At 39.6% G+C, this 23,704-nt stretch overlaps 1 protein-coding gene across 1 annotated transcript in view; it reads left to right on the forward strand.

Moving 5' to 3' along the window:
- Positions 1 to 23,704, forward strand: part of LOC140246749 (uncharacterized) — a 166,766-nt gene that overhangs the window by 95,712 nt on the left and 47,350 nt on the right. Inside the window, exon 8 of the mRNA XM_072326087.1 lies at positions 7,222 to 7,383. Within this exon, the coding sequence (XP_072182188.1) occupies positions 7,222 to 7,383 (162 nt within the window). The remainder of the gene's footprint in view (positions 1 to 7,221; positions 7,384 to 23,704) is intronic.

Below are 23,704 nucleotides of genomic sequence, written 5' to 3' on the forward strand. Positions count from 1 at the left end.
GTCACATATATATATATATATATGAAGAGTTTGTTTGCAAAAACCGATAAGTCCATATTTGCCAAACGGAGATATTTGCGATTAAAGGTCAAGAAAAATAAGGAGAATAATAAGAAAATATTTGCTTCTTTTGACCATAACTTCAAAAATGTACCTTTATATGTAGTGACCAATATATCATTTTAAAGGTATTATTTTGTACTTTATGATAGAGACCGTACTTCAAAATCTTCAAAAATGGACTTATCGGTTTTTGCAAACAACCTCTTCATATATATATATGAAGAGTTTGTTTGCAAAAACCGATAAGTCCATTTTTGAAGATTTTCAAGTACGGTCTCTGTTATAAAGTACAAAATAATACCTTTTAAATGATATATTGGTCACTACATATAAAGGTACATTTTTGAAGTTATGGTCAAAAGAAGCAAAAATTTTCTTCTTATTTTCTTTATTTTTCTTGACCTTTAATCGCAAATATCTATATTTGGCAACTATGGACTTATCGGTTTTTGCGAACAAACCCTTCATATATATATAAATTTCTCTCCCTTATCCTTTCCTCTTAAATAATAGTTTTTATTATGTGACGGAGAACCGTGATGTGCCTTGGTGAAACCAGGGTGGGGTGGAATAAAAGTGTCCAGTCGGGACATGAGAGTCGGAGTTGGCAAACATGGCGTCAACAGTTGCAGTCATTCGGTGCTAATCCAAGAATGTTTTGTCGGTGTATGACAAATGTTATGTCGGTGCTGACGGGTGTTCTGTTGGTGCATGACATGTGGGGAACATGTCCGGGAAATGAACATACAAACAAGCCGTCTTTTGGTAGTATTTCGGTGTTTGTTACATCGTTGTAGTGATCGATGCCCGTTGGAGGTACATATATGTGTAGTGTTCGCACTCATGTGAAATGTGTACACAGGGTAGCGAACGTAACAGTGTCGTTCGTTCGTAGTAGCGGTATTGTATACTGCGTGACATTGCACGGTATGTGTAATGGGGCTGCGTTAGCAGTGGTTGTGAATGGAAGTGCGATTCGCGAAGCGATGCGATGAGTATGTTTTGCGCACTTGTACTGGTCTTCTCGCTAGCTGAATACCAGGGTTGCAGCATTGATTGCTGGAAAGGAAGGGTACGTATTACCATTTCCATTATGTCATTTTATCAGATTAGTGTGTCACTTTCTGGTTATTTGGATTAGCATCGTTAGATGTGGCTTTACGAGGAAGTTGGCCTCGAGATATACGAGTGTTTGATCGGTCTGAATTGCTTAGACTATTCTCGTAGTTCGGTACGCAGTGGAGTGTACCGTACGAAGTTGCGTTAGCGACGTAGTCTTGAAATCTAGTCGGAAAGCTAGATGTGAATAATCATGGCAGCCAAGTTCGATGCTGCAGAGTTTGTGAAAGACGTCACTCTTGGTAGATTGAGAGGGTTAGTGAAAGCCCAATTGATTGAGGTTGCAACTCATGTAGATGCTGGTATCAGAGAGTGTAGTCGAAAGAAAGAAATCTTTGCAGTTCTGGTGAAGAAGCTTGAACTGGGTGGTGTAGAATATGAACACACAGACCAGAGTGAGAGTACAGATGAGATTGAGAGTGCTGGTAGAACAACTGCTCCAAGTACTACTTCTATTACTAGACCTAGTGAGATGAGGGTTGATCCCACACAACTAGAATTGGCTAGATTGGAGTTAGAAAAAGAAAAAGTGAAGGCAGAAAATCTGAGACTCGAACAAGAGTTAATGCAACGTCAAATTGAGTTGACCCAGGCCCAGGCCAGTAGCATCCCAGGGGATAGGCCTAATGTTACTATGTCGAGACCAAAGACGCCCGATATTGCAAAAATGGCAAACACAGTCCCCCGCTTTGATGAAGAGGATGTAGACTCTTTCTTTTTCTCCTTTGAGAGAATAGCCAGGAATTTGGAGTGGGAGAAGAAATATTGGTCCATGATAGTACAACAAAAGCTCACAGGCAAGGCACATTCAGTAGTGTCTGCTCTCTCTGATGAGGCGGCAAATAACTATGACACAGTTAAGGAAGCAGTCCTTCTTGCCTATCAGTTAGTCCCAGAAGCCTACAGGCAAAAGTTTCGAGGATATAGGAGAGGTTCGGGACAGACTTACGTAGAGTTTCAGAGAGAAAAAGAAATTATGTTTGATCGATGGGTTCGATCAATGAAAGTAGATCTCACTTATGACAATTTGAGAGAGATAGTGTTGATGGAGGAGTTCAAGAAATCGACACCTCCAGATCTGAGAACATATTTGGAAGATCGAAGAGTACATGATGTAAAGAGTGCAGCAGTCACCGCTGACCAGTATGAGTTGACACATAAAGTGAAAACAAAAAGTCCTGAGGGAAAGAGGAAATTTGATCAGTTGAGAAATCCTGACACTCAAAAGTGGCACAGTAGTGAACGCAGGGATAAAGTAAAGACTGAATCACAGAAAGAGCGACCAAAATCGCCACGGCCTCAATACAAAGAAGTGAGATGCTTTTTCTGTGGGAAAACAGGTCACATTAAGTCTGAATGTAGGCGATTGCTAGAACAAAATAAAGCAAAAGAAAAACAAAAGCAAAGAGCAACACATGGTTTAGTCCATGCAGACACACGTACACAGAACAGTTCAGATGCTGAAACAAAAGAGAAACAGAACCAAGCAGCCAACAATGGTTTTGTTAAGTCAAGTGTAAGTGATGAACAGCGTCATCCAAATGTGAAAAGCAGTGTCTCAAAAATGACAGATACATGTTCAAGTGGTCGTGTGGATGAAAAGTACAAGAACTTCATTTCCAAGGGTATAGTTACCATTGCTGAAGTTAGAGTACCGGTTGTTATCCTTCGTGATACTGGAGCTACACAGTCCCTCATGGTAGGAGATGTGAAGAGTATGCCCATAGACTGTAACACGGGTAGGAAAGTACTGATACATGATGTCAATGGAGGAACTCAGGCGGTCCCTCTTTTCCGAGTGAATTTGGATAGTGGACTGATTTCAGGGGAAGTGATTGTGGGAATTGTTCCATTTCTCCCTATGGATGGAGTTTCCTTTTTGCTTGGTAATGATCTTGCAGGAGGTCGAGTGAGTGTCCTTCCGGTTGTTTCCGAAGTCCCAGTGTACGAGCAGGAAACTGAAAAACTTGTCGATGAATTTCCAGAAGTATTTCCAACATGTGCTATCACAAGGTTTCGAGCAAGTGAAGCAGAGCGTGAGAGAAAGGAGTCTGAAAGTGAAATTTCTCTTGGTGACACATTCTTTGGAAAGGTGACTAGTGAAGATGAAAGAGAACAAAGTTGGGAGGAAGGTGTGTTCAGTCAGCCAGCTTTAATCAAAGCACAGATGGAAGATGAGGAGTTGTTGAAGTTGAGAGAGGGTGCATTGACTGTAGATGAGGCGAAGGGAGTGCCAGAATGTTTCTATGTAAAGTCTGGTGTTTTGATGAGGAAATGGCGTCCTCCAGATCGTCCCGCAGATGAGGACTGGACGGTTGTCGACCAGATAGTTGTTCCTCCGCCGTATCGAAAGGAAATTCTACGTCTTGCACATGAAATTCCAATGGCCGGACACATGGGTGTCAAGAAGACTTTGTGTAGAATCAGAAATCACTTCTTCTGGCCCAAGATGAGAAAGGATGTGTCTGAATTTTGTCGAACGTGTCATGAATGTCAAGTGGTAGGAAAACCACAACATGCCATTAGACCTGCGCCTTTGATTCCTATTCCGGCTTTTGAGGAGTTATTTAGCCGTGTGATGGTAGAAGACGTAGGTGCAGTTGTGAGTGAGAGTGTCCTACACAGTGCTGAGAAAAGTGCAGAAGAGTTTGAAAATGATGTTAAAGATTCTCAGAGTGTGAGTTTCAAGTCAGGAATGATTCCGCGAGTAGAGAACTCAAAGGCGCTAGAAAATCCAGAGTTACTGCTCAGTCATATGTCTGATTCGGAGAGGCAAGATGTTGTCGACATCTTCCAGGAATTTCCGGAGGTTTGCAGTGATAGATTGGGCTGTGCGAAAGATACTGTTCATACAGTAGATGTTGGTGAAAATGCACCCATTAAGCAGCATCCATATCGGATTCATCCTGCTAAGAGAGAACAGGTGGATAGGGAGATAGATTTCATGCTTGCAAATGGAATCATAGAGCCTAGTAACTCAAACTGGAGTTCCCCAGTAGTGCTAGTCCCAAAGGCAGACGGAACGTCCAGGTTTTGTATCGATTACAGGAAGGTCAATACCATAACCAAGACTGATTCGTTTCCGCTTCCTTTGATTGAGGAATGTATTGAACGGGTAAGGAGTGCTGAGTATGTCAGCAAATTGGATTTGATGAAAGGGTATTGGCAGGTGCCATTAGACAGAGATGCAAGAGAGATCTCGGCGTTTGTCACGCCCTCCGGGTTATACCAGTGTCGTGTCATGCCCTTCGGGATGAAAAACTCCCCCGCCACTTTTCAACGGATGATGAATCGAGTTATTGCTGGTCATGATAACTGTGTTGTCTATATAGACGATGTGTTGGTTTTCAGCAATACGTGGGAGGAGCATGTTGCTCATCTTCGAGAGCTGTTCCAGAGGTTGTCACATGCAGGACTCGTGGTGAATCTGGCCAAATGCGAGTTCGGGAAAGCTTGTGTGACTTACCTAGGTCACAAAGTAGGCCGAGGTAGCGTCGCACCACGAGATGCCAAGGTCCGAGCCATCGTGGACTTCCCAGTGCCGTCATCGAAACGGGAGCTTCAGCGCTTCTTGGGAATGTGCGGATTCTACCGGAGATTCGTCCCCAACTTCAGTCACCTGGTGGTGCCCTTGACGGACTTGTTGAAAAAGGGTACAACGTTCCAGTGGTCGGCGAGCTGCCAGGATGCGTTCCAGAAGCTGAAGGCCGTCCTCATGAACGATCCTGTGCTTATCGCACCAAACTTCGAGAGGAGCTTCCAGCTAGCTACGGATGCTAGTGACCGAGGAGTAGGAGCCGTGCTACTTCAGGATGACGACAACGGACACAGCAAACCCGTGTGTTTCTTCTCCAAAAAACTGAATCGCCATCAGCAAAAGTATTCAACTGTGGAGAAGGAATGCCTCAGTGTCGTTCTAGCCGTGCAACATTTCGAAGCGTATTTGGACGGTGGAAGAGACATCGTGGTGTACACTGACCATAACCCATTGACATTCTTAGAACGCTTCAAGCACAAGAATCAGCGTCTCTTCCGTTGGAGTTTGATTCTCCAACCGTACCCACTGAGAATTGTGCACATAGCAGGAAAGGACAACAAATTAGCAGACGCTTTGTCGCGAGTTTGAAACTGTGCACGCGCTGATAATGTTGCCGAACGATAACAATCTCAAGTCTACAGTGAAACCTACATCAAGCTGAACATTTCAAACAAGACTCAAAACAGACAAGAAACTGATGTACTTTTTTTTTTGTATATGACAAAGTATACATGTGTTTATGTATTTTCGTTCAGTTTTCTTCCTTTCCCAAGGATCTGTGAAGGAAGAAATTGTATTTGTGTTAATCATATTTGTTTTAAGCGAAAACAGTACATGTATATGTGAGTGATGCTAGGAAGTATGAGAAAGTACTAGTACACAATATTCTGTCTTTATAAGAAGACATCGCTTGAAAAATTTAATGATGTGTTACACGCCAAGCATTGTATGATACAGTTGTATTTTGAAAACCCAACATTACAGGAAGCGCCAGGATACAATATCTGTGGTGTGTAAAATTACAGTGAAAGTTGTGCTTCAGTTGCACACTTCTACATGTATTGTGATTTCATTCAATGTACCAAAGAGTCAAAGGATTCAGATTTGTACTGTATGTATACCGATACGTTTCAGAGTTGATGCTAGCAAAGGCAAAAACAGTATAGCAAAACACAACCGGCCAGTCACAGGAAAACTGTTGATCAAATTATGAGTCATAATTATGTCAACCGATCTGTGTTAAAACAAAAGAATTTGTGTTGTTTTGTATAAATGAAAAAGTGTTGAGTGACAGTGAGGCATAAAGAAGCCTAGATGTTATAATGTCACTTTTGTAAATTAATAACCTGTATATGTATTTCGTTACAGAGTGACAGTGTCACATCTGTGTGTCAAGTATGATCTCGATATTTTCCAGAGTTTGCACATATATTGCAACATCTTATCGCGTGACAGTACATTATGTGTGAAGGGACAAAAAGAAATGTCCGATGTTCAAAATTTTGTTGTTGTTTTGGCAAACGTATGACGCAGAGTTGACATAAGTATAAAATTTATGAGCAAGTACATTGAGTAGATGTACACGTGTGTCATAGTGTTTAAATACGATGTTGTTATAATCAAGAAATGCGTGCTGTTACCACATTCAGTGAAACTCCAATGAAAGTTTGTGTTGGAGAAACAGACATACATGTATCTTTGCAACAGTCGGAACAATTTCGTGAAGAAAGTGTATTTTTGGTTTTCACATTTAAAGATGAAGTGTATGTGTTACCAAAAACAAAATACTATTCATGCGTGAAGTTATGTGAGTTTATCAGTCAAATATGTGAAGATATAATTACTGTCGAGACTACCAGAAAGCACAGTCTCAGTCAAAATATTGATACTACTGGAGAAATGATTGATTACATTTGGTGTAATCTTTCCAGATTATGTGCACTCGTATATGTGCACCCGTTGAAAACAGTTTCACATGTGTATTACTGTAGACTGTTGATTTGTGTGTTTATATGTTTTGTAGGGGGCTTGTCAAGTTTTTATATATTGTTCTAAAGGTGGACAATATGATGCCGGAGTGGACTGATTCTGATAAGGCTCAAAATCAGTAATTATAAGTGTAGTATGCCAGGTGAGGTTTTAAGAAAACAACACCAAACTATTTGAGTTTGTAATTGTGTAAGCTGAATAGCACACAAGAACAGTGAAGTAAGCCTTACGACGAAGATGTTTGTAGTCGAAAAGTTACATTCATAACTTTCCTCTTGTTGGGGGGAGGTGTGACGGAGAACCGTGATGTGCCTTGGTGAAACCAGGGTGGGGTGGAATAAAAGTGTCCAGTCGGGACATGAGAGTCGGAGTTGGCAAACATGGCGTCAACAGTTGCAGTCATTCGGTGCTAATCCAAGAATGTTTTGTCGGTGTATGACAAATGTTATGTCGGTGCTGACGGGTGTTCTGTTGGTGCATGACAATTATTATTGATCGATTGTTCCCTTTAGGAAAAGCTACTTATCAATGATGTAAAGTGTGGAAAAACCGTATCACGTTACTTGGCGGAGGGTATGTGTTCCAGCCCTGCACTGCGCAATGTTACGTTGAAAAACCAGCAATTACACACCGACTTCTACATGATCATGGGCAAAGAGGCTTCAACTTGCCAGGTAAGACTTCACGACAATAGTTCCATAACATGTTTGTTTTAGCATTCATACGGAATATGGATTGTTACTAAAGTTTAAGCAACCTTCTTGATTTATCTCCTTTGAATGATAAGAATAATTATGACAATGATAAAAAATAAATGTTATTATGATAATGAGTTTTATTTTGTTCTGTGTATTCATATTCTAGGATAATCTGATATCATTTTGGTGAAGAAAGAATGAATGAAAATTTATTCGTTGTAAATGAAACATAAGTGATGGATATCTTGGCAAAAGGAAAAGGAAAAAATAATAAACTTTTTTTTTTCAAAATTATAGATGGAAACAATTCAAGATTCGAATGACTGAAAGGGTTGGTATAGTTTTGTTTGAGAATTTCCTTCAGGTTTCTAACACTTTTAGATGAGATAATGAGAAACCTGTTATGAAATATGGAAGAACACGTGCATCCAAAATGATTCAACGTTTATTGAATGAAAATGGGTTTGTGAATGGCCGATATATTCACAGCAGAGCAATTAAAAAAAAATGTTGGACCCACCTTTTATTACAATCGCTTTGCTTTATTCGATTTTACCAATCTAAGCCATTTGAAAACCAATTTTCGTCAAAGAGACCTAAAGTTCTAATTTAGTGGAATGGTATGCTCTGTAACATTCCGTATTCAAGTTGTTTCTTAGTATTTCGCAAAAAGTTAAAAGCTCAAACCTCATCTCCAACAATACTATACAATCCCCTTAAAGTGAAAACATAGTTCTGGTAAGGGTTTGAGAACCCGTCTCGCACCATTTCATATGTGCTTGCAATATACCGAAAGAGTCTACCAAGAAACTTACCTGGCTGACGCGGTTTGCCGGAATGAGGATTTGTTTTGGAGATTAACTCGGTCTCAGGGAAAACTCGGCCCTATTTCACACAATTTACACACAGTTCGTGATCGTCATACTGAAAAGACAATCAAAGACGCTTGATAAACAACAACAACAACTTCAAAGACAGCGCGTCTCAGGTAATGTGCGTAAATACGCTTGAGGACCGCGAGCTGTCCAATTGTTTTGTATAGGATTAGCGCACACTTTCCTGTCTTTCCAGTTAAAGGTGCATGGTCCCGGTGTTTTAGTCAAATGCGTACGCGGGCGCACGGTGCAAGTTTCCTATAGAGACCTACGCTATCGACTTCTCTTTGGAGCTTACGCTTTGGCCCACTTTCCCGAGTCCGAAGAAGTCCGATTCAGTGTAGTCAGTGGTCCGATCACAGTTCGGTTCATGAATCGGCTGAGGGGGATGACAGCTTTAGCAAACTTCTTCTGTGATGTCACAATAATAAGCACATATGCACGCACCCTAGCATTACTACAGACTGCGCGATGCGCAAAGAAGACAACAAAGGCAACGTTATTTAGCAACACCTACGCACTTTACTCTTGATGACAGCTCAACTTCGGTAATCTTCGTATCAGTGCTAACGATGATCGGCAGTATCATCAACAGCGCCATCTACACTACCGGGACTATGCCCCTTTAAGCGTCTTTGGTATCAACTCGTACCATAACTGTGACTTAGCCAGAACGCGAAGCGCTAGTGCTACAGACCGCTCCCATAGAACAACACTGTACAATCCATAGGGCAGGGACAACTCGTCCCGCTGTGAAAGCGAGGCCGAGTTTTCCCCAAGTCCGAGTTTAGCCTGACCTTTTCTAAGTTTCTTTCACTTTACTTCACTTCTCCCCTCTTGTTCTTGTTCTTCTTTTTTTTTTAAGTCTGACTTTTTCAAAAGTCTGACTTGGTACTATAGTTTATTGTATGATGACCTATGTTATCCCTTTGTGAATTGTATTGTGAACTATGTTATATGTCGTCTTTTTAAACTGTATATACTGTAAATGTGGAAAGAAATAAAGGAGAGTCCTATTCTCTCAATCAGTTCTGAGACTGCGACTCCGGCGAACCTTTTTGGTTATTATTTCGCATTTTCGTCGTTACCCAGCAAATATCTTGTTATTACAGGGTTATGCCACACATTTCTTAGGCATACGTGCACAAATGGGAGTGAAATTTGACAACTTTTGCAGGCGTACCAGAACTATGTTTTGGCTTTAAAAGAAAACTGTACTGACATTTTCTAATTGTCTGATAATTCTAATCTACATTTTTTGATGCCTACTACTGGAAAGAGAGGATTGTAAAACCCAGGATAAGCCTGTAATGATTTTTTTGAAAAAAATGAAAACGAGCAAGCCATGGAACGATCCACACAATTGGGCTACGTCACAGGTGCTCTTGGTGCACAACTCCGACATTAGCAAGACGAACTACATAATGCCAATTTACTGATGAAATCTCACACGAAGTACTGCAAAAGCTGTTATTTAGTATAATTGCAATATGGATCTATAATAAAGATGTTAAACAATATCTATTAATCTTTAAAAGAAATCTCTTCAACAGCTTTTTATTAAGATAAAACTTGTGGGGAAATTCCAGATATGCAAAATGAAATTGGCATCGTTATCCGAACGTGCTGCCCATAGAAGACTGTGTGTAAGTAACGTTACGCATTGATGATCATGATCGAGCGATGGTTCGCCAGTTCAAACTATCTAACGTAGAGGAGGGCTGAGTGAATCTAAATCCAAATGTAGATAGACTCTCTTCAACGGCACGCACGATTTACGCTTAGTGAGATGAAAACGGTACCCAGTACACATAGACTCTGAAATACTAGAACTAGGACTAGGACTACTGAGCAGTCAAGGAGTAGGTTCTACGTGGCAGTCCAAGTTTTGACGAGTAGGCCCTACACTCACTCACCGTCGACATTGCAGCTGTAGGCCCTATGTGCACAGCGCTAATAAGGCACAGCGTAACGTTACATACCCCTGCTGCCAGAACTTGAAGAAAGTCCAGACGAAAGTCCAGATCTAGATCTGGACCCTTGTCCTGCAGGCACTGTTGTTCCTGTGTTGGATTTTTCAGGTAAGGTATCTGCTTTATGGATTTCCGATGTTTTGTAGTCGAGATAAATGTCATAGTGGTGTTATTTACACCAAGGACTATAAATGTTAGATCTAACAGTTTGTTTCAGTAGGCCTACGAGGACCCATATCTCGGAAGAGTGGCCTGACCACGTAGGTTCTAACAGTGTCGCCGCTTCGCGATCCCAGCGCTGGTGACGTGTGGTGTAGCCAGTGCTAGCGTACTTCCGTATCCATGTAGATATCTCAAAATTCACCTTGCCAAATGGCACCAAACTCACAGGAAATACTTTATGATTCATATCCAACAGCTCACTTTAATTGGAAACAAATCACATGTCGGGAAGCGTAAGTGTAGATGTCGACTTTCCTGTCGGCGTCGTTTAATAATCTGCTCTACGACTATTGCACACGAGTGATTGCGGCCAGGCCCTACCTTCCTGCTACGCACGCACAGACTGAAGTAAGCCATTTAATATCAAGAGACAAATCTTTTAAGTAATCGGGGGCAATAAATAAATTTACAAATTATTTGTGGTAAGTTGAATGAAAAATGTAGTTCCTATATCACACAAGTCGCAAAAATCATTACACTTTTGAGTTTAGTTCTCGCGTAAATTCCCCGTTCGCACAGTACTAGTCGGCTAACTTCAGTTCTAGATTGTGCATCTTGCGTTCGCCAAGATCTCTCGCGAAGAGTGAGTTTTTTTTTTTTTTTTTTTTTTTTTGAGTGACGGCTTGAAAGTCGACGTCAATATTGATACTTCTCGATTACTGATTTCGTTCAAATATTAGAGAATACTTTGAAATATGCCATGAAGTATATCCTGTAATTTTGGTGCGATTTGGTTTAGTCAAATTTGAGATATCTACATGGATAGAACAGTACACAAGCGCCGCCTGCTAGCTAAATTAGGCCTAAGCGTCGTCTGCTACTCGATACGAATTAACGCACGCGTATGCGAGCACTTGTAATCACTAATAGTTAGAGCACCTGTGACATCATAACATCCTGGCTCGTCAGCTCATTAGCATAATTCTCACCTAAAAAGTTCCATTTTTAACATTAAATTACGGATTTAATCGTTATGAAATTTTGATTCTGTTTGCACCGCTGGGTCTTTTAGAATTAAAAGAACAACATATGAAAAAATAAAAAATCGGTACAATGCCCTTTTAATGGGGATGGCTAGTAACTGATCAGTGGGAATCAGTGGGAATGCTGGGGGATGATTGTTCCAATCCTTTTGGGATTCATTTAAAAGTACGTTATACATCTGTTTTAATGTGAAAATTATATGCTTCAGAATTGTCTCATATTCAAGTAATGTGCAGTTTAAAGATAATAAAAAGTTTTGGTACGTCAAAAGTTTCCCTGAATTTCCGTGTTTCAGGTTAAAGTATCCATCATATAACTAACACTGTGAGACTTACTTGCCCCAAAGTGCTCTCATTTCTTAGTAATCATGCAAATAACTGCGACCAGCAGCCCCATACGCATAGCGACCAGCAGCCCCATACGCATAGCGTAATGGGGCTTCGCATTGTAGCATCCAGGATCGTGACAGATTTAGTATCTCGGGCAAATATCAACTTAAAATCCACAAAATTCTTCAATTTGAAGACTTACCAATTAAGCTGAAGTCTTGAAAACAGGCTTCGGGCAACGTTTGGTTCTGCCAATAGTCCCTTTCTGTTCGAATTGATGACTGAATACGCACACATCACATGCGAACAAATTTCAAATCCATGAACGGATAAGATGTTTGTGTGCGCATGCGCTGGCCGTCAATTCAGTGTACGTATCTCTCCCAAGGTCCTCTCGACCGAGTCACAGTCAGTCATCAATTCGAACTGAAAGGGACTATTGGCAAAACCAAACGTTGCCCAAAGCCTGTTTTCAATACTTCAACTTAACTGGTAAGTCTTTAAATTGAGAAATTTGGATTTTAAGTTGATATTTACCCGCGATACTAAATCTGTCATGATCCTGTAAGCTACAATGCGAAGCCCCATTTAGCTATGCGTATGGGGCTGCTGGTCGCAGTTAGCTACACAGTATGCGTATGGGGCTGCACGCTGCTGGTCGCAGTGATATTCGCACAATACGTGTACTACCTCGCCGCCGCCGTACGGCGGCGGCTCTGGTACGAAACCATTATTGCATGATTACTGTATAAGACATGAGAGCACTTTGGGGCGAGTAAGTCTCACAGTGTTAGTTATATGAAAGGTACTTTAACCTGAAACACAAACTAAGACAAGGAAATTCAGGGAAACTTTTGAGGTAATACCAAAACTTTATATTATCTTTAATGTTTCCAGGTAAGCATGCATGTACAGTTATGGGGCGATCGATGCTAACCTGGAAACATTAAAACTGCACATTACTTGAATGTGAGACCATTCTGAAGCAAATAATTTTCATACAACAATAGATATAATGTACTCTTGAATGAATCCCACAGGGACTGGAACAATCATCCCCATAGCATTCCCACTGCATCCCATCGATCAATTAGTAGCCATCCCCTTTAAGATACAGCAGGCTGGTGTAATCGCTGATCAGCATGTTGACTTGATATCAGAAAACACATTCCCCAAGAAAGGGACATGCTAGACCTACTCGAAACATATCTTTTGTGCATAATCAGGTAATGCCGTATAACTGTTGGATACAAACGATGGCAAATGTGGATACACGTACTTAGTATTAAATGTTACTAAAAATTTGCCAAAGTTACAAAATTGTCTCGAATGATCATCCAAGGCAAGATCGGCGAATCGGTTCAGTCGGTAATCTATTAAAGGTGTCGGGTTGGACGTCTAATGAGACTCCTTGAGCAATGTTATTATGTCGCCCCAAACCCTTAGAGTTTAAACACTTTGTCTCTCATAGATACGACATTAAAAGAGGCACAGTGTATGAGCAAGGGCGCCACAAAAGACGTTCTGAAAATGTTTTGACAAAACTTCCAAATAGCGAACTTGGAATATTTCAAGAACGTTCAAAAAACGTCCAAATGTTAGCTGGGTAAACACGCTATTCTACCAAAAATATTCGAAATAAATGCTAAAAACACACTTTCCTGCCCATTTTACGATCCCAAATTTTAGCATAATGTAGAAGAAAACTTGCTCTTTCCGAAAATATGAAAAAGTCAAGATCGACTAGATTGACTCATTTCCCCTTTCTTTGAGTCCTCACACAAAATAAGTGTGTGCGACTTTTTGTTCGTTTTGTGATGCGAGGTCCACTAATAATGTATCCCCCCCCCCCATGTTGGAATCATAGTACTTCGCACTGTTTTTTTTTTTTTTTCACTATGTTTATGCCCTGGAAATTTACTTTTGAATGCTCTATAAAATCGAGTTTTGTACTCTGGTTTTACAAAAAGTCCCTACCGTGGCACACCTTCCCCCGCTAGGTCGCTTCGCTCCCTCGCCGAGGATCTGACACCGTCACATCAATGTGCCCCGGTCGAGATTTTGCCCCCCTAAAAAATCAAACAAAGAAGCAAAACAAACAAATAAACAAAAAGAAAAAAGAAAAAGAAAAAACAAAACAAAAAGACATAAACAAAAGAAAATTAAACAAACGCGTTCCGGCGCGATTGTGTATGAGTCATAACCGGGTATAACTGATACCATAGCACCAGCACAAACGCACACGAGTAGAGCAGGATGCGCAAACTGGTGATGCTGTACAAGTAGGTCCTCCAAAATTCGCACAATACACACAACTGCATGGTGTCCATGGACAACCAGTAGCACTATGATATTCCAGCGGGGTACGGGCTGCCCAGACTAGTCCGTTTCTTAATCTGATATCCGTACACCAGACACCGGGGACTAATGCTACCAAAGCTAACTTGGAAATCAGACCGAGTAGTCATTGACAAATATGGTTGTCCAAACTAAGACCTTATACAACAGAGCAATAGCATATCTTCAAAATTGGATTCATTTAAAAGGTAAAATATTCCTTGTTTAACGAAAATAGCTTTTTTATATCTATGATTATGAAGATACCATGCACAGAGTTCAATTAAATAGACTACATCCTGATCATGCGTGAAATATTTCGAATCAGTTTCCCTGTATGATATTGACTTTTACAACTTCAGTGCGGTTAGAAAAGGAGTCTAACCTTTTCAAATAATGCAAAAGTTCTTAATTCCAAGTGTAATTCTGATACTCACCTATTCCTTATCTCATTCAAGCTGAATTCTAGCTAAGTTATGTACACATTACACAGTATGTGCGTGCAATGTGTGACCATGCTCTTTTAGCACTAACCTTGATGATTTGTTTCTTTGTCTTTTTCATTGAATTTACTCTATATCCGGTGCATTTTATTTCAATTTATTTTTGTGTTTTATCACAAAACAAACAAAAAAACGACCCCTTGATTTTATGTAAGGACTCAAAACAGGTGAAATGTCAATCTTGAGTTTTTCATATTTCTGAAAGAGCTATCTTTCTTCTACATTGTTCGTTAGTTTGGGATCACTGCACGAACGGAATGGGAAAGTGTGTTTTCAGCAGTTTTTCTACAACCTTTATTTTGCGGGGGGGGGGGGGGGAGTGTACAATGACCAGGTATGTATAAGAGGCCCCTTTCATTTCTTGAAATCCTTTGCACACTCTACACTTTCAAGTCTAATAACTTTTGAAATAATGCTACTGTGTTGTAAGTTGGCATTAGTCGTGGACAGAATGTGTTAATAGAACATGCTCAATTTCAGCTTAATCTGATAATCCCTTCATAGTCCGGCAGCCATGGGGGGTAAGGTTGCATTGGAATGTTATAGTTTTTTTTTTCAATTGATATTGACTGTTAAGACCTTCTCTTTTAACAATCCACATGCTGGAGCTCTGTCAGCATTGAGCAATTTGAGATATACGCGGAAATCCAAAATGGCCGCCGGCGGTCATCTTGAAAATGTTATTTACTTTCTTTTAACCCCCGTAGTACACCAAAATGGGCATTGAATGTTTTAGGGATGGAGAATTCAAATCTGAGGTCAGTTTCAGGATATTACTATGTTTTGATGTCTTAGAATAAAATGGCGGCCATTTTTCAAGATGGCCGCCATATAACGTACTGTAATGAAAACTATGTAGAATCGCGCAAAGACCTGACTTATCATTTAAGTTATTCCCTTTTTTTGACATGGGAGGTGCATAATGTAAAAAATATGAAGATTAAGGCCTGTAAAGCTTAGATTCATTGATAAAGATAATAAGGTTACCTGTTATAACGAAGTCGCTTATAACGAATGACCGCTTACAACGAAGCAATGCTAGCTGAAGTCCCGATTCTCTGTATATTCAAACCTATAGCACAGCGATTCGCATCCAACGAAATTCGCTTATAACGAAGTATTTTATGTGATCCCAAGCATTTTGTTGTAACAGGATTCGACTGTACTATTACAGGGGCCGTGGAACCGGAGGGGGGGGGGGGGGGTGGCTGGGAGGCTGCAGCCCTCTCCCCCCCCCCCCCCCCCCCACACACACACACACACACTTTTGGTTCGTGAAAGAAAAGAAAAAAAAAAGGAAAAAAGAGGAAAAAATCGGGGAAAAATAAAAATACCCATGAATATATAATAATTATAATAAGGTCTTATTTACCCAGGGGCTCTTCAGTGTGCCACTGCTCTACCAGAGGGCCCCCTGCTATTATTATTACCCTAGCGGTTGCCAGGTATACCCCATTTATACACCTGGGTCGAGGGGACCACAGTGGGTAAAAACATCTTGTCCAAGGACGTAACCACTGGGCGGGATTCGAACTCGGGTCCTCCGATCGGGAGTCGGGAGTCTTATCAACTATGCCACAGATATATGAATATCCCAAGATTCCGCCCTTACATAAAGTTCCCGTCTAAGCACCAGTATAGCAAAAGCGGGGGGGGGGGGGGATGGGGGCAGTCGCCCCCTTAAGATTCTGAATAATTCTGAGTGCACAAGACTAATCACTTACATTCCGAAAAAATCAAAAGTTCCGTCATGTACAAGAGGAATATCCCCTTATAATCAACCCTTTCCTCTCTCGGTTCCCCCGATCATTTTTCTTTTAATACTTTCCCAAATATTCCATCAAATATGCGTATATGAAATATAGATCTCAATTTCAATTTTAAAAAGGCAAAAGCTCCCTGTACGGGGAGGGTGAGGATAGCACTCTCCCACGCTTTCTCCCCATCCCCCCCCCCCTCCCGTGCAACAAGTAGACTATGGCTACACTTCGAGTTTTCCAAACATATACCACAAAATGTGTGCACAAAAACGTTAACTGCAATCAGAAAATACAGAATCTCCCTCATGTAGGAGGGAGAATAGGGCTTATCCTCTCCCACATCATCCTGCTATGTCTCCTTCTACAGACTTGCACTTCTCTATTTGACAAATTTTCAGATATTCCAACAGAAGTGTGCGCCAGATTGTTGAATTTCAGTTCTACAAATGAAAGAAGAAGAAAAAAAAAACCTCCCTCGAATATGGGAGAGGTATCTTGCCACGCTCCCGTTGATTGGTCCCATCTATAGACTCAGTATACTTTGGGGAATGGCAATTTCCAAATTTCCCACAAAAAGTGTGCTTCAGATCGCTTTGTTTCAATTTTACAAAACTTAATAGCTCCGTCGAGTGGGAGGGGGCGTCCCCCTCCCACACCCTCCCCCTCTACCTCATTAGACTTTGTACATACGCACAGGTGATGCACATGCGGAATAATATCTAAATCCCGTGATTTTGCTATTAACACTTCCCTGAAAAAAACCCTAATTATTTCCATTATTTTTTTTTTTGGGGGGGGGGGAGGGGGGGGGGGGGGGAGCCAGAAAAGTATTGCAACAAAATTTTGCACCAGATCGCTAAATTTCAGGTCTGAAATGTAAAATCACCTCAGTGTGGAAGGAGAAATATCCCTTATGTACACCCTCGACGTGTGCATGCCTTTTCTGTTTGTTTGCTTTACAACAGACAGCGTTCATGAAATTCATTGTAATACTATACAAGAAGTTTATTCAAATGCTACCACTAATGCCTTTATAGGCAAGTTGTTCAATAATAATCCACATCAAAATATCCTGCTACCTTAATTAAACAAGTGTGGCCGTTTCAAGTCCATAAGACGCGCAAAAACACGCATCAAATTGCGCCATTTACAACATAAAAATGCAAAAAGTTCTCACCCTGGGAGGGGGACACACCCTCCCCCTCTTTTCGATCGGCTCGCTCGGCTCGGTCTCTTCGCTCCCTTAATAGCGGCATGACCTTGACCCCCCCCCCCCCCAACTGAAAAAACGTTTTCAAGTTATCTTTTTGAAATTATTTTTTTTAAATACTTCTTGATTGTTTTGAAAGTGATCTCTTTTGGGTGATACAATATAATGATCAAACTGGAACCCTAATGACGGTTGAAGAATCTTTTTTTTACATCCCCCTGCTAATGGAGGATCTGTCCTTGCTGAAGAGTAGTGTGAAACAATTCAACAATCCTACCTGAATGAAGTGCTTCTTCCCTTGTAGTGTCACCATTGGTTACACTGCTACAGGCAAAGGTGATAAAATAGATCTTCTGTTCTAGCAAGAACCAAATATCTAAGTTTGTCTACTACTTTATTTGGTTCAGATGTATGGGTCATGTTCCTGAATATTCCTGAAGATACTGTTTATGCATCAATTTCATCTGTTTCTTCTGGATGGCTGGTAATATCTCTTGCCTCTCTCGTTTGGTCATTGTGACAAGAATAATGAGCCGTTACAGAACAGAAGTATTTAAAGAAATCATATCAAAAAGATACCTTGAAATTATGTGTATACCAATGTATACAGAAAAGCAACATGACTATTTTGAAATACTTCTGATAATACTACAGTCGAATCCTGTTATAACGAAATGCTTGGAATCACATAAAATACTTCGTTATAAGCGAATTTCATTGTACTTCAGCTAGCATTGCTTCGTTGTAAGCGGTCATTCGTTATAAGCGACTTCGTTATAACAGGATTAACCTGTATTGTTTTTATCAATGAATCTAAGCTTTGGGCCTTAAATAATGATCTTCATATTCTTTTTTTTACATAATGCACCTCCCTTGTCCAAAAGAAGGGGAAAACTTAAATAAGTCAGGTCTTTGCGCGATTCTACATAGACCCTAGTCTACACTACAACATGTTGATAGCGGCCATCTTGAAATATGGATGTCATTTTATTTTAAGACATCAAAACATAGTAATATCCTGAAACTAACCTCAGATTTGAATTCTCCATCCCTAAAAACCTTTAATGCCCATTTTGGATGTGCTAGGGGGGTTAAAAGTAAGTAAATAGCATTTTCAAGATGGCCGCCGGCGGCCATCTTGGATTTCCACGTATATCTCAAATTGCTCAATGCTGACAGAGCTCCAGCATGTGGATTGATAAAATAGAAGGTCTAAACATTCGATATCACTTAAAAAAAAAACTATAACATTCCAATGCAACCTTAGCCCCAAAATCAGGGTTTGGCTGCCGGACTATCATTGTTGTTGCACCAGTGGTTGACATCCTGTGTTTTGTCCCTTTCATCGCACAGCTAACGCGGCTTGGTGAAAGATTAAGCGGTTAAATAGACTTGTACTTCAGAGCCTCTTCTCTCATGCGCTTCTTTCCAGTATTTCGGTAGGTTAAGGAAGTCCATTTGAATTGAGTTATACATCATTTTAAAGCTTAGAGTCTGCTCTTCCAGAATCTGCCCTTGATTAAAAATCAATGTCTGGCGACTTTTGGTTGGTTTTGTGATGCAGTGTCACATGGTGTTATCCTGTCGCTCTTTTTGGCCCTCTTTGCCTACTGTCCATCTCGTGACGTTTCTATTACTAGTAACGGTCTCGTGACCCTCTTTTGCGTAGTGTCGGTCTCGTGAACCTCCTTTTTTGTTGGCATAGTGTCGGTCTTTTGAGCCTTTTCTGCGTAGTGACGAACTCATGGGCCTTATTTACCTAGTGTCGAACATGGGCGTATAACTCGTGCATATCGGTCTCGTAGGATGACCCTGCATTTTCTACCCAACAAAGAGTGAAAAAAAAAACCAAAGTCGCATTACAAAATCACATTGTTTGATCACATAAGGATTGTGAATTACATATTATGATATAATATGTACAGTTTATTTGGATAACTAGTGTCTAAAAAAAAAAAAAAATTGAAGTTTGATTGGTCTAAAAACTCACTTAATGATTTAGTATTTTAAGGAATGTTTTACTAATGTTTTGTAGGGAGAAGCCAAAAAACGCATAGGGGGAGATTAAAGTGAGTCACTTTGACGAACTCCTTGCGATAGTTTAAGATATTTCTTGAATGACCCCCTCCCCCCCCCTAGATACACAACTACATGTACTTATATCTGTGGTAATTATTTTAATTCTAAAGCAAAATGAAGGGTGAAATCCAAACCATTATAATGCCACTCGATGAAAACGAAATCGAACCCGAGTCAAACGCTTTTTGAAATAACAGCTCTTAGTCATGTGAATATGTAATGTCATACAATGGAAAGTCGTATTGTCTATTAATCGTATCGCCTCTCCGTTTTTTCTCTGTTTCTTTTTATGCGTCCCATTTGATTCATATGTATTTTTCAAGCCAATACTTTTTGCATTATTTTTGGTAATGCTTTTCATGTGGAAACATTATATACCACATATATTAAAGGGTAATTGGTCTGTAAGTCATAAGACTTTTTTTGTCCTTCCATTCTTTTTCGGTGACAATTCTTTTCCTCTTAGATATCGATAAATTATCCGTAGAATAACCTTTACTCACAGTTCACACAATGGGTAAGGTCATACGACAAGTGCCCTTTGAACCTTTAGATCTTCCATGGAATCCAAAATACGCATTGTGCAGAACGTATATTAATTCCTTAGTACTTTAATTGCATGCGAGATTACAGAGTGAAGAGAATAAATGTAAAATATATATTCATGAGGCCCATTCCTAACGTCTTCAATACATAAGTTGTACACAATCTTATTTTTCTTATATTAAGGTGATTTATTTTGTGCATATTTGTTTGTTCCTTTATTCCTCTGACTTTTTTCCCCTACAGATCAAATACCTAGATCTGTCTGATCAGAGCTGGAAAGGAGATAGTTCTGATCAATCGTTGTTGGGAGAAAATTTGGCAAAATGGGTGTGTACTATGCCAAATATTTCGAGGTTTCGCCTGGATTGTTTCTGCTTGAACCATAAATTTCTCTCCACAGCGGCCGCGTTAGCATCATCATGTCAGGTATGTTACTTTTGACTATGAGTGATTACTTTGGCTCCATCTATTCCTCTTGTTTTTAATTTTTTAAGCAATTTTGCCGACCGTTTGTTGATGAGATTCGTTTTGGTAGGAAATTATCAATATATCACGACTTTCCATTGCAGATATGAGTTCTCTCTTCTAGTCAATTCAATTCAAATTATAGCTAACTGGAAGTTAAGCTAGTGTTATACAAATGAAATATACATATATATATATGCTTATTTTGAAGTATTCACCTCGAGTGGCTTAAAGTGAATATGTGAATTGACGTTTCATGATACGTCCTTGTTTTTTTTTTTCTTCGTTGTTTCAACCTAATGAAAGTATCCTCTCGTAGTTCTGTAAATTTCCCTGTATCCAAATCGAAAATTTGAAAAAAAAAATATCATTGGCTTAAGCAAATGCATTATTCTTTGAAATTGTAGAAATTGAATTCAACAAAAATAAGGGTGTGTAATTGTTGACACAATCCTTCTCCCCCTTCGTGCGTATTGGGATAACTTTTCGATCTTCGTATTCGGCATGAGGTCAGTTTCGAAGGAAACGTTTAAAATGACATGCACCAAAGGATGTGCTACATAAAAATGGTATCTTAACCTGCGCCTTTTCCTTCTTTCAAATTGACAACAATTTTCGTGACTTCTTTCATAATTCATGTGACTGTGCATCACAAAACGAACCAAAAATTGCACCCCTTTATTTAACGTGAGGATTCACAAAGGTGAAATGGGTTAACCAAATCAATCTTGAGGTTTCCTATTTTCTGAAAGAGCTATTCTTCTTTCAAATCATTCTTAAGTTTGGGATAATAACATGAAATGGAAAGTGTGTTCTCAGCAATTTTTCTACAACCCATTTTTGGAGGAGAATAGAATGATTATGTATGTCTGAGAGTCCCCTTTTCATTTCTTGAAAAAAAAAAAACTTTTGAAAGAATAACTCTACTGCTTTGAAAATTGGCATTAATCATGAACAGAATGTGTTAAAAGAACATGCCCAATTTCAGCGCTTAATCTGATAATACCTCCATTGTTGTTGCTCCAGTAGTTTACTTTCTGTGTTTTGTCTCTTTCATTGCATAGGTAGAGATTAAGCGCTTGAATAGACCTTGGTCCCGTTGCATAAAACTTTTTTTGCAACCTTAGAAAATTCTGGTTGGGATTTGCCCAACCTGAATTTTTTAAGGTTGCTAATCTAAGAATATAAAATCCGTTGCATAAAAACTCTGGTTGGGAGCTTCCAACCGGAATTTTGTGATTTCAACCGGAAAAAAATCCGGTTGGAGTTTTATGCAACGGGCCCCTTGTACTTCAGAGCCTCTTTTCTCAGTTCAACCTTTCCAGAGTGTGTGCTTTCTTTCTTGTACACGTGTATTGAGATTAGGTTACAGGTGTTCATTTGAATTGAGTTATACATCATTTTAAAGCTTATAGTCTGCTCTTTAAGAGTCTACCTCAACTAAATATCCATATCTGGCGACTTTTTGTTGGTTTTGTGATGCAGGGTCACATATATGTGGGGTTTATTTTAGGTGTGGCTAAACTTTCACTAAAATGCCTTAGTAAGAATGTTCAGTTATACAAACTGGAACAAACCTTGTACTTGCATTTCTAGACAATGGATGTTAAAGTAAGAAAGGGAAAAACACACAAACGTATATGGGAGAGGTGAATGTGGGTCTTCTTGACGAACGCCTTGCACTATCCAGTGAATGGGGTTTAGGGCAATTACGATCCTGTATCACAAAACCAACAACAACAACCAAACAAAAAACGAAAAACGCCAGATATGTATTTTTGGATGAGAGCAGATGCTGAGAGAAAAGACTCTGAACTTTAGAATGATGTATACCTGAATTCAAATGGACTAACCTTTCTCAATACTGGAAAGAAAGCACACACTATGGAAAAGTGTGAACTGAAAAAATAGGCTCTAAAGTACAGTGTCTTATCTTTACCGAGAAGTGCCAGTTGTGTGATGAAAGGGACAAAACACAGAATTTAAACTACCAGAGGAAGAGTAATGAATGAATTATCAGATTGAACTGAAATTAGACAGGTCTATTCAACCACTTTATCTTTACAAATCCGTGCTAGCTGTGCGATGAAAGGGACAGAACACAGAATGTAAACCACCGGAGCAACAACAATGAAGGGATCATCAGAATAAACTGAAATTCAGCATCTTCTATAAACTTATTCTGTCTATGATTAATATAAATTTTCAAAGCTGTAGCATCATCCTTTCAAAAGTTATTAGACTTGATAGAAGAGAGGGTATAATGGATTTAAGTTACATAAAAAGGGGCTTCTGAGACATACCTGACCATGCTACTTTCATCCCCCCCCCCCAAAAAAAAAAAAAAAAAAGTTTTGGAAAAAAACTGCCAAAAACACACTTTCCCGTTCATGTTATAATCCCAAACTAAATAATACTGTAAAAGAAGGATAGCTCTTTCAGAAAATATGTATAGATGGTAAAAAAAAAGAAACTTAAGATCTTCAGGTAAGATCGAGGGGTGCAACTTCTTGTTCGTTTTTGATGCGCGGTCACAATTACCCCCTGGGCAATTACCCCAAACTTTCTCTGACCGTAACCCTAATCCTAATTAATTTCCTAATCGTGAACCTAATCCTAACCTAAACCCAAACTCTAACCCTAAGGCTAGCCCTAACCCTAATTTTTACTCTACTCTTATCACAAAAACAAAGTATTTAACAGGGGGAGGGGGCTGTCCTCTGTGGATAATTGCCCTAATAAGGAGAATGACCTCCATTATCTATACAATTACTTAAATTTCTGGAAATCATCTTCATCCAAGAGGTGACAACATGTATAAATTGTACATTTTTACTCGTCACAGATCATACTACGTATATCTTAAATTACAATGTCTGTTTTTCTTTTTCGTTGTGGATCACGTTTGTCACCTTTTTTCCTTTCAATGACCCAATTTTCCGACCATCCTTGTTAAAGCAGAAATTTATAGAGAATCTAGAAATATGACAAGTTTGATATCTACGGAAGGCTAA

Source organism: Diadema setosum, chromosome 3, assembly GCF_964275005.1.
Source record: "Diadema setosum chromosome 3, eeDiaSeto1, whole genome shotgun sequence".
In the NCBI taxonomy this organism is placed as follows: Eukaryota; Metazoa; Echinodermata; class Echinoidea; order Diadematoida; family Diadematidae; genus Diadema; species Diadema setosum.